The sequence below is a fragment of the Peromyscus eremicus genome, chromosome 10 (assembly GCF_949786415.1).
Source record: "Peromyscus eremicus chromosome 10, PerEre_H2_v1, whole genome shotgun sequence".
Taxonomy (NCBI): domain Eukaryota; kingdom Metazoa; phylum Chordata; class Mammalia; order Rodentia; family Cricetidae; genus Peromyscus; species Peromyscus eremicus.
Window position 1 is genome coordinate 65497282 of NC_081426.1, and position 12431 is coordinate 65509712.

At 45.4% G+C, this 12431-nt stretch overlaps 1 protein-coding gene across 1 annotated transcript; it reads left to right on the top strand.

The window, feature by feature from the left end:
* The first annotated feature begins 290 nt into the window (after nucleotides 1-290).
* Nucleotides 291-1370, top strand: LOC131920411 (rab GDP dissociation inhibitor beta-like). The gene is given in 2 exon segments (XM_059274747.1): nucleotides 291-303; nucleotides 361-1370. Coding segments are annotated over 2 exon segments (1023 nt in total).
* Nucleotides 1371-12431: the final 11061 nt, after the last annotated feature.

Sequence of the window (12431 nt, forward strand, 5' to 3'; positions counted from 1 at the left end):
CTACAGAAGTAAGTAGGACGTGTAGACTTTGGGTTATTAGAATTCAGTCTGACAAACCCACAATGGCCTCTCTCTAACCAGATGAATAAAGAAAACATCTCTACTGACAGAACTGATAACATGTTTACAGAGCTTCTCAATCCTGTCACTTTGGGAGTGGACTGACTGTAATTCAGTTTACACCCATGGTTTAAACTTATGTTTGATCCAGTGGCTGAGAGGATAATTTCATAGTATTTTAAATCTCTTCATTCCCTAATTCTTCAGGATGGTACTCAAGTGAGTACGGGATGGGCATTACAGGTCTGTGTGCCCATCATTTGGGATGCATAAGTCATGTTTCTAAGGTTTGTCTATAAGGGGAAGGGGAGGGGGGAATCTACAGGGTTCCTTCCACCGAAGCAGAAGCTCTGGCATCTAGCTTAATGGGACTGTTTGAAAAACGCCGCTTCAGGAAGTTCCTCGTTTATGTTGCCAACTTTGATGAAAAAGATCCTAGAACTTTTGAGGGCATTGGCCCTAAGAAGACCTCAGTGAGAGATGTGTATAAGAAGTTTGACTTGGGCCAAGATGTTATAGACTTCACTGGCCATTCTCTTGCACTGTACAGAGCAGATGACTACTTGGATCAGCCGGGTTATGATACCGTTAACAGAACTAAACTTTACAGCGAGTCTTTGGCAAGATAGGGTAAAAGCCCGGACCTTTATCTGCTCTATGGCCTTGGAGAATTGCCACAAGGATTTGCCAGGTTAAGTGCTATATATGGAGGTACCTACATGTTGAATAAATCAATTGAAGAAATCATTGTGCAAAATGGGAAAGTGGTTGGTGTGAAATCTGAAGGAGAGATTGCTCACCGTAAGCAGCTCATCTGTGACCCCAGCTATGTCAAAGATCGGGTTGGAAAAGTGGGCCGGGTAATCAGAGTGATCTGTGTCCTTAGCCACCCTATCAAGAATACCAGTGATGCCAATTCCTGCCTGATCATCATTCCACAGAATCAAGTCAACCACAAGTCAGATGTCTGTGTTTGCATGACCTCCTTGGCACACCACGCGGCAGCACAGGGCAAATACACTGCCATTGTAAGTACAACTGTGGAGACCAAGGGACCGGAGAAAGCAATCAGACCAGCTTTGGAACTCTTGGAACCAACTGAACAGAAGTTCGTCAGCATCAGTGACCTCTTTGTACCGAAAGGTTTGGGAACAGAGAGCCAGCTCTTTATTTCCCGTGCCTATGACGCTACCACTCTCTTTGAGACAACCTGTGATGACATTAGAAGTATCTATAAGAGAATGACAGGATCTGAGCTTGACTGTGAAGAAATGAAGTGCAAGAAGAATGACATTTATGGAGGAGACTAACAGCAGTACATATAATGTAATTAGGACAAACAAAATTTGGCAAATAATGTGTATTGTATGAAATCAATACTGCAAGTCCTGCTTTTATGATCAAAATGGAGATTGAAGAGTGCTATACCAGTGAATACTCCTTCCCTTCACTTTTCTAATATCATGTATTAACTTGTTTTCATGGAATGGCTAGTCAGAATTGGTTGGTTCTGTTCAATTTAACCAGACTGGCTTTTTTTTTTTTTAAGTGAAGGAGCTGCTCTAAACAAATATTGATAGAGAACTTGATACAGTACTTTTATCTTTTAATCAGTGCAGCCTTTGCGATTGGGTCTGCTCAAGAGCTGGAAATATACAATTTGTGACATCCTGATATTGGGAGTCTAAATTGAATATTCCTTGGTTTGGGAAAACATTCAAAGTTTTCTTGCTTTTGCTATGTGAAGTATTAAAGCAGGACCCAAACCTTTTGTTCATGTGGGTATAAACTTCTAACCAAACTTCAGACTTAGGAAGTTGTTTGGAGGGAAGCCAGTATGTGGTATTTTAACCTACTACAATTGCTGAGAAGGAGAAAGGAATCTTATGTATGGTAAGTAGGGAAAACATAGGTATGGCTTCTTCAATGGACCAAGCTGCACTGTGGTATTGATTTGACAGAGCCTCGATTTCAATGATGTCTGTCTCAAAATGGCTCCAAGTGATTTCTGTACTGCAAAATCAAGTCAAACTCTGGAAAAAAAAATAGTCCTTAGTGACAAGAGCTTGGGATGTAAATGTCCCGTACTCTGAAGACGTGTGTACAAAAAAGCAGCTCAGCGCAAATGGAGGATCCGGGTTCTTCCCACTCACCTAGAAGTCACAAAGTGGATCTTGTCTCTGATGTAACTACTATGCAAATCTTGATTTACAAATGTTTCTGATTGCAGAAGCTGCTGGGAAAATACACCCACTGTGACCCACGCATTCATTCTGTCTGTTTACCGTGTCCCTCCTACATAGTCGGATACTGTGGTTTGCTTGCCTAGGATAGGTTGGATGGAAGCAGCTGGGAGACTTCAGTGGAAAATTCTTGATTGAACCCACTGGTGATGGAACTTGGATGTCATCTGGACTCTCCTGAACTCTTCCCATGGAAATGAAGGCAGCTGGACCAAGTCTCACGTAATGACTAGTACCCATGTCAGATTCAGAAGTTCGCTTTCACCTCTGGCTCCACTGTCCCCTTTCCTTGAAGTCTTATTTTGCACTCTGCATCTTAAAGCCACTCCGAATTTTCCACACCCACGTGACTCCAGGCTTACCTATGTCTTCTTGAGCCTCCCATCCCTGCAGTCCTGAACACACGGGCGTGGGCTGTGGTAGCACTTTTGTTGGAGGCTTCCTGTGGGTTCCTGTCAGGGAGCTTTGCTTTACCACTGTAAATACTATACACAGCAAATGACTGTGAAATAATCAGCACAACGTTTTTGTATTAAATCCTTTTTCCATCAGGGTTGTCAAGACACCTAGCTCTACCAGGCATCTCACCTGCTCTGACACACCATGTGATGTCTGGGTTTCTTGTCATCTCACTTGCTCTTCTGTGTTCATTTTCTTGCTTTCTCTTGATTTTAGCTTTCCTCCATTTCCACTTATCTCCCAGAATTCCACAGCCTTCTGCAGCCCTTATGCATAAAGTAGTCCCAGACTCACCACTTCGTACTTTTCAAGCTCTACAGAGGACCAAGGTGGACATGTCTGCTGCCTGTGACAAGGGTGCTGCATCCATGATCTCTCAACAACATGGCTGTCTGCACAAGACCACACCAACCAACACACCAACACAGATGGGAAAAGGGTTCATAAGGCCCCACCCTCAGTTGCAAAGCTAAAGGTAGGGGGCTGGAAAGATGGCTCATCAGTGCAGAGCATGTATCACTCTTGCAGAGGACCTGAGTTTGATTCCCAGCACTCATATTAGGTGGCTCACAAACACCTATAACTTCAGCTCCAGTGGGATCTTTGGCTTCTGCAGGCAAAATATACTTACATGCATGTGCTGTGTTTCCGCATAACTAAAAATAAAATTTAAAAAGAGAAAAGCTAAAGGTAGTCAATGGCAAGAGAGAGAGAGAGAGAGAGAGAGAGAGAGAGAGAGAGAGAGAGAGAGAGAGAGAGAACAGACAGACAGACAGAATTAATTTTCTCCAGGGATAGGTCCCTGATAGGTCACTCAAGACTGAGTGGTCAACCCTAAATCTGTGTGCATCTGGGCAACACTAACTGAATTCAATGTGTGTGTACAATAATAATTATAGAAGAACAGCGCATGAATTTGAGAGGGCAATATGGTAGTGGGGGACACAGGAAGAGATGTAGGGAGATAAGGAGGGGTAAAATGATAAAATATAGTATATCTGTGCTTGAAATTCTAAGAAAATAGTCCATGAATAAAAATGTAAATTTCATGTTCTAAAGTAAGATGGGGGAGTTTCCTAGGTTCCAGTACTTAGTGATTGTCCTCCATCAATTTATCTTATCTAATCTCAGCTCTCTGTCCATAAGCTGAGCACAAGAACAACTTCTGGGGTTAAATGAGGCAGCTCTGATCAGTGAGAGCCAGAGATGAGGAGGAGGATAAGGATAACACAGCACCGAGTCAATGTTGTAAGGGCAGATACGCGTCTTCCCACAGTTGGTAAAGCCCATCCCGTGTAAAACACAATGGACCTTAGTGTAACCATGGACTTCAGGTATTAATAGAGAAGTTCACCATTAGACCAATACTTGCCCCAGAGCTACCGCAGTAAAGCAAAATGTTGGTAATGAGACGTCAGGGTGGGAGGGTTGATATGAAAAAAAATGCGAACATGATAGACCAGTGTTGGTGATGAAGATGGCAATGTTCATTATTGCTTCAAACCTATCCTGGGTTATTGATAAGGGACAAGGACAGGGGTACTGTGCAAAGTCCAGAACGCTGTAACTTCTTACATGTTCTATTAGCTAAGGAAGTAAGCCCAGCTCAGGTGCAGGGACTGGAGAAACAGATAGACCTTTTATTGTTTGTTTGTTTGCTTTTTGTTTTCTTTCTTTTTTCCTTCCTTCCTTCCTTCTTTCCTTCCTTCCTTCCTTCCTTCCTTCCTTCCTTCCTTCCTTCCTTCCTTTCTGTTTTTTTTTTTTTTTTTTTTCTGAGAAAGAGTTTCTCTGTGTAGCCTTGGCTTTCCTGGAACTCACTCTGTAGACCAGGCTGGCCCTGAACTCACAGAGATCTGCCTGCCTCTGCCTCCCAAGTGCTGGGGTTAAAGCCATGCACCACCACTGCTTGACCAGAATACTATTAATGACAGGAGGTGCAGTGTGTACTGCAAAGGGCCTAGGTGCAGCGATCACACTGTGAAGACCTGAGTGCAGCGATCACACTGTGAAGACCTGAGTGCAGCGATCACACTGTGAAGACCTGGGTGCAGCAATCACACTGTGAAGACCTGGGTGCAGAGACCACACCGTGAAGACCTGAGTGCAGCGATCACATTGTGAAGACCTGAGTGCAGCAATCACACTGTGAAGACCTGGGTGCAGAGACCACACTGTGAAGACCTGGGTGCAGAGATCACACTGTGAAGACCTGGGTGCAGAGACCACACTGTGAAGACCTGGGTGCAGAGATCACACTGTGAAGACCTGGGTGCAGAGACCACACTGTGAAGACCTGGGTGCAGAGATCACACTGTGAAGGCCTGGGTGCAGAGATCACACTGTGAAGACCTGGGTGCAGAGACCACACTGTGAAGACCTGGGTGCAGAGACCACACTGTGAAGACCTGGGTGCAGAGATCACACTGTGAAGGCCTGGGTGCAGAGATCACACTGTGAAGACCTGGGTGCAGAGACCACACTGTGAAGACCTGGGTGTAGAGACCACGCTGTGAAGACCTGGGTGCAGAGATCACAATGTGAAGTCCTGAGTGCAGAGACCACACTGTGAAGTCCTGGGTGCAGAGACCACACTGTGAAGGGCCTGGGTTCACTTGCAGCCATCTTCGTTTAGATAACCACCAAGAAGATGATCACAGGTTTCTGCTTATCTCTCCTTCTGAGATTTTCATAGGGGCCTTAGGTCCTTCACACTCAGCTGACCAAATTCCTGGAACTTTTTCTTTTACCTAATTAGAGAGTTTGGGTTTTTAAACTTGACATTTACCAAAGCTTAAGATTTTAATCCAGAAAGACAAAGGGAAAGAAAATCCCCTCTAGAAGGCACTTATGTCCACTTTGACCTTAATGCATGGGAGCGTTTGTGAAAGGGACCTACAACCTGTCACAGGCCTGGAAACACGTCAACAACCAGCTCAGTTTTTATTGTGTTATCCAGAGCAGTGATCTCGGTTGCTCAATTACACTGGAAAAAGAAAAAGAAAAGGATTCTATTTACCACAATTTACGAAGCCCAAGACACTCAAACAACTGATAACCTTTGCTGTAAGAAACAGGGGTAACAGCCACCCTGGGAATAAGCACAGATTGGGCTTAACTCCGCTCTAGACATTTCATGATGTTTGGTGGAGAAATGCTCCAACTCATGGTCTGGTTGCCACGGTTTCCATCAGTTAGTTGCCCTTGGGCTACTGCTGACGTCTGTGGAGAAACACTGTGCAATTTTACGGGAAAAGTATTAAGAAGAAATCCGCCCACATCATGAAGAAATGGGGTTGAAAACTTTCCACTTCGCTACATGACTTATATTTTTAGTTGTAGGAAAATATTTGGCTTCTTCATCACAGGCTCAGTGTGGGATATCAGATGTTCTGAGGAAAAAGTCCTAAACACCATCTGCTGTTGAATGTACATGAACATTGACCCTACCTCTGCCCCAGACACCATGTGCTGTCTGTCTGTCTGTCTCCTCTTGACTCCAATATCTAGGACGTGCGTCTGAAGGGATTAAAACTCTCTCCGTTTCCTAGGGAAGGGGACGTGATGTTTCTCAGAGTATGTCGTCCCTCTGCTTATCCTGGATCTGATGTTATGCTTGAGAATTGTTCATTCGTAATGCAATTCCATTTCTCCAACACCAAGGAGCCGGTTGTAGGGAGACTTCCTGCTAGCCAGGGTCCAGGCCAAATGGAAAAGAGACAGTTTCTGCCTTTCTTTTTCTGAGTCATTCAGTCTTGGCTGATGCTGTGCTGTAAGTGCTTTTAGAATATTTCCCAAAGTGTATCCATGGAGAACAGATCCAGTAGAATGTTCCATAGTCAGATAACTGAGGAATGCTGGAAACCAAAACTCTGTTCTTGGAAAGCTGCTGTGCAAACCAGCAAGGAAAGCTTCCAGAAGATTCTCTGTAAAGAAATGCATTTCTTTCATAGTCCAGTCTTCCACACTTGCTCGTTTAGAGGCTCCTTAAGAATAACCGTTCTAAATAATAACAACGCTTCTAAACACTGTAGGCAATTCTGTCATGCACTGAGGTAGAGCAGGGGATAGGGCAGGGTGGGGGCATTCTGGCCACTTAAGGACCTGTCTCGTGGAACATGGGTTGTCCCTCATCTCACAAAAGTGCTGTTAGTGACTATACACACTTTTCATTTCTAGTCAGAGCTCTAGGGATGTGAATGGCGGCAACATGGGATGCTTAGAAATTGTGGTGGTTTGAAAGAAAATGGTCCCCCAAAGGGAGTGGCACTATTAGGAGGTGTGGCTTTGTTGGAGTGGGTGTGGCCTTGTTAGAGGAAGTGTGTCACTGTGGAGGTGGGCTTTGAAGTCTCATATGTGCTCAAGATACTGCTCAGTGTCTCAGACTACTTCCTGTTGCCTGTAAGCTGTAAGACTCTCAGCTACTTCTCCAGCACTATGTCTGCCTGCACACCACCATGTGCCATCATGATGATAATGGACTGAACCTCTGGACTGTAAGCCAGCTACACCAATTAAATGTTTTCCTTTATAAGAGTTTCTGTGGTCATGGTGTCTCTTCATAGCAATAAAAACCATAAGACAGAAGTTGGTACCAGGGACTGGAGTATTGTGATGATAGTCCCGACCATGTTTTTGTTTGAAGGAATGTAGACCTTGGCATTGTGGATTAGAAAAGCAGTTGAATGCTTTAAGTGCTGCTTAATGGGACATACTAGTAGGAGCATGGAAGACAGTGGTGCTGAATGTGATTTGATGAACTGAGGGGGGCTGGCTCATGATGTTTCAGAGGAGAAGAATTTTAGTATGTTACCTAGAGACCATTCTTGTGGTATTTTGGTGAAGAAAATGGCTGCCTTTTGCCTTTGTCTGGAGAGTCTCCTGAGGCTAAAGTGAAGAGTTTTGGATTAATCCCTTGGCAGAAGAAATCTCAAAATAGCCTAGTATAGACTCTGTTGTGTGGTTACTAGTGTTAACTCTAATGAAGATTTATAATGAAAAGGAACAAGCTGAGCAAGGAAAAATATTTGAGGAGAAAAGGAGCACCAGGAAGTGAAATGGAGCTAAGTCCTGTACTCAAGGAGATAAACAGATTAAGAAACGAAATAAAGAGAGTGGTGACCTCAGGGCAAGATCTCACCCAACTAAGTTTCCAACTTGTGAAAAGGAATAAAGAAAAGCTTACAGCCAGGGATGATGGTACACACCTTTAATCCCAGCACTGGGAAGACAGAGTTTGGCAGATCTCTGAGTTTGGGGCCAGCCTGGTCTACAGAGTAAGTTTCAAGACAGCCAAGCTTAGGCAGTGAAGGACAGAAAGCGGGTGAAGATGTAATTGGTTGATTAAGGAGACCATGTTCCAGCCCCAATAAGCAGCAGAACTTGGCAGCTTTGGCCATGTGGTTCTGGAGTTAAGGACAGAAGAAATGGGTTATGGAATTTTCCTCCACGTCTAAGGAAAGACACTGAGGCCAGGCATGTGTCAGGGTTGTCCCTGAATTGAGGCTCAGAGAGGCCATTGTGTGAAGCTGTGAAGGAGAAGCTTGGATTGCCTTGGAGACCCCAAGATGTTGGCGATGCCAGAGCTGTGGGATACCTGCCAAGCAGAGCTGCTAACAGGGAGTGGAACCAGGCCAAGAGAGAGAAGTGTGTTGCAGTCAACAGAGCTGAAAGAAGTTGGAAATCTGAAGACTGTTTTGACATCAGGCATGGAGTTGTAGAGTTCAGAGTTTGTCCAGCTGGTTTTTGGTCTTGCTTTGGTCCAGTATTTCCTCACTATGCTCCCTGCCCTACGTTTTAGAATGGCAATGTATATCCTGTGCCATTATATGTTTGAAGTATGTGATATGCTTTTTGATTTTGATTTTACAGGGGATTACAGTTAAAAGATTACATGAATCTCAGAAGAGACTTTGAACTTTAGACTTTTAAATAAGTTTGAGACTGTTATAAACTATGGGGACTTTTGAAGTTGGGCTGGATGCATTTTTGCATTATGACATGGCTACGAGGCTTTGGGGGCCAGGGAGTGGAATGTGGTGGTTTGAAAGAAAATAGTCCCCAAGGGGGTGGCACTGTTAGGAGGTGTGGCTTTGTTGAAGAAGTTATGGCCTTGTTGGAGGAAGTGTGTCACTGTGAGGGTGAGCTTTGAGGCTTCTTTTGCTCAAGCTTCACTCAGAGTGATACTTTCTTCACTTCCTGTTGCCTGCAAGATGTAGGACTCTCAGATATTACTCCAGCACCACATCTGCCTGCATGCCACCATGTTTCCTGTCATGATAATAATGGACCAAACCTCTGAACCATAAGTGAACTACTCCAATTAAATACTTTTCCTTTATAAGAGTTGCCATGATCATGGTGTCTCTTCACAGCAATAGAAACCCTAACTAAAACAGAAGTCAAAACAAAAGTCTTACCCCCCCCAACACACACACACACACACACACACACGTACACACACACACACACAATTAAAAAAATACATCTTAAAGAATTAGCCACGGCAGGGCTGGGGATATAGCTCAGTGTTTAATCACTTCCCTAGCACAGATGAGGCGAGGTCTCCATCTGCAACACTAAAAGCAGATGAAACAGCAAAACAAAGTGATAGAACCCCAGAAAAAAAAGAAATAGTAGGTTAGTTATGAAGAGTAAGAAAGGAGAGAAGAGAGAGTGTGAAGGAGGGAAGAAAGGGAGGGGGGATGAAATGAGGAAGGGAGGAATTCTGAATAAATGAAACTGGAGGTCCTCGCCCTCTGCAATGAACTTGCCTTGCTCTCGATCTCCATAGTTTGATATTTATTGGCTCCAAGGCAAGGCAGAATGGGTATGAATCAAATGATATGTATATATATTTGAATGATATATAGATATATACATATGTATCACTCAGTTACTATAATCAACATACATTGATCATATATTACATTAATACATTATATAAACCATATAAATCAATATATTAATATGTGTATATTAATACATATTAATAAATAATATAGTCTATACTATAAATACATATAAAGGATGAGCCAGATCAAGAATTTCTTTTTTTAAACTTTGTATTGATTCTTTGTGAATTTCACATCATGTACCCCAATCTCATTCTTCTTCTCATCCCTCCATATCCACTGCCCTTGCCATTACCCCAAAAGAAAACAAACAAACAAAAACAAAAAGCCCAACCCAAACCAAACTAAACCAAAAAATTCTGCCTTGGAAGCTGCAGTGTGCCGTGGTGTGTCACTCTTTTGCCCAAACAGCTTTGCTTGCTAATGTTCACAGCCATGGGTCGCTGGTCTGGTTCCAGGCCTCTGGCTTCTGTCACACTATCAATACTGGATCCAAACCCGGACTCTTAGATATCAGGCAAGAGGCAGACCCACACCACAGAGTCCGCTCTCCAGCACTGACCTGGTGAGGGCTGGGGCCAGCTCCCTCCAGCGCCAAAGTCAGCAAGGGACCGGGCCAACTCGCCTGCTCTCACCGCCTTTGGTGGCTCTCCCACGCTGCCCAGGTAAGAGGTAGGGCTGGCTCACCCACACCACAAGGGCCAGCTCTACTGTGCTGCCCAGACGAGTTGGTCTCCTGAGTGCTGCAGCCTGTGAGAGGCTGGACCAGCGCTCCGGCTCTCAGGGCCAGCTCTCTCATCTGCCATAGGTGCCAAGTGAGGAGAAGCTCTCCCTTGCTCACACTTCCTCATGGCTTACGGGGACGGGCCAGCTCTCCTGAGTGCAGCGGCCAGTGAGGGACGGGGCCAGCTCTGTGCAACCCTTGGGCATCAACATGGACTTGGGCAGCAGTGAGACAAGGGGTGTCCACACAGCCTTTGTTGGTAACATGGGCCAGGGACATCGACTCAGACCTCTGCTGCTGCAGGACCACAGACCCAGACATGGCCTTTGGCAGCGGCATGGACTGTGACAATCCATGGCCTTAGGTGGCAGCTCAGGCTACTCACACCAGGCTGTTCTTCACTGCCCTCACATCTCTGGTTCCACCTCTCTTCATAGCGCTCAAACTGTTCAGCTTCTCTTTCTTTACCATCTCTCTACCCCGTACTTGCTCAACGCCGTGGCGCCCACACGCTCGCACCAGCATGGCTGAGGGTGGGGATGTCTCCAGGGTCTCTTACGTCTGGCCTGCCGCTAGGAAGCGTTGGAAGCCGAATCTGAACTCAAGTCAGTTGCCGTAGCGGCTTCTTTATAAGGTACTGGCCCCCTTTTTTGACGCTGGGTCAATTCTTATTATTATTGACTCTCTGAAGTTTGCCTTCACCAGCCAAGCTCTAAGAGAGCAGGAAAGCGCATCTGCCGTGTTCCCCAATGCCAAGAAGCGGGGCTTGGCCCAGAGTCAACACCATCTTCCGCATCTCCTGCTCTGCCTCTCTCAACAGAGCACACCACTCCGTTTTTCTATCTTTCCCATGTCTCCTTCACGTTTCTGTGCTTTGTAGCGGCGTCCAGTCCCGCCGGGGGTAGCGCTTGGCTCTCTTTCTCTGCCCCTGCCCCAGGTCCCAGATCAAGAATTTTCAAACTCCCTTAACCTGCAAACCTTTCTTAAAAAGTGCATTATTGCAACTGTGTGTATATGGTGTGTGTGTGTGTGTGTGTGCACGTGTGTGTGTGTGTGTGTGTCTAGGTCAGAGATCAACTTTCTGCAGTCAACCTTGCTGAAGAAGGGTCCATCTTGTTTCTGCTCCTCTTCATCCTCTGGGCTGGTTGTCCTGTGAGCTGCTGCTGGCAGATTATCCTGTATCCACCTCCAGTCTCACCGTGGGAGTGCTGGAATTACAGATGCAGGCCACCACATCCAGCTCAGCCCTCTCCACCCCTCCCTCTCCACCTCCAACCACTCCACCCCTCCCCACCCTGCCACCTCCACGCCCCTCCACCTTTTTGTCTTGAAAGAATTCTTACTTGGAAATCCCAGACATGTAATAATAGGGTGAAGGGAGATTCTTTTGATGTGGTAGCATGGAAGGGAGCTATAACGGTGGGGTGGAGGTGTGAGAGGCTGAGTTCTTCTCTACAGACCTTCTCTAACCACTGTACTGGCTTCAGAGCTTGAAGATTTCCAGGTGAGTGAGGTAGGTCCTGAGGTTTCTTGCACACTTGACATTCTAGTTTTGAATCTTCTTATCTTGGGAGAATGTGCTTAAGAATAGCACAGACCAGTCGGAATGTAGGATCGTCACAGCATGGTTAACAGCCAAGGGGAGAATTGCCAGGCAGTCTTAATGCAGCTGCCTGCTGGGTTTGGAGTGTGGCAGAGAGCAATCTTCGAAAGCAGCTCCCGCTTTGTCTTAAAAGCCCAAACCTAGTCCCTGCTGGGTGTGATGTTAACTGCATCCATTTGTGGAACTGGGCTGAACTGAAGAGACCTAGCACTTCAGGTACACATCAGGGAAAGAGCTGATGGTTTCTTTACTCCGAATCCATACAGATCGTCACTTTGACAATCCAGGTCCACACACAGATGATAAAAATGCTCATGTAAGTTTCCTCTACATTGTGGATGCTTCGAACTGAGCATCTGAGGCTTCCTGTACTATGATGCACTTAAAGATGCTGGGAGACATGCATCCACCTGAATTTGGGCACAGAGCTGCTCACTCATAAATTGTTGTGGTGACTGTATCTATGGATGACTCGTGGTGTTGACCAGAAG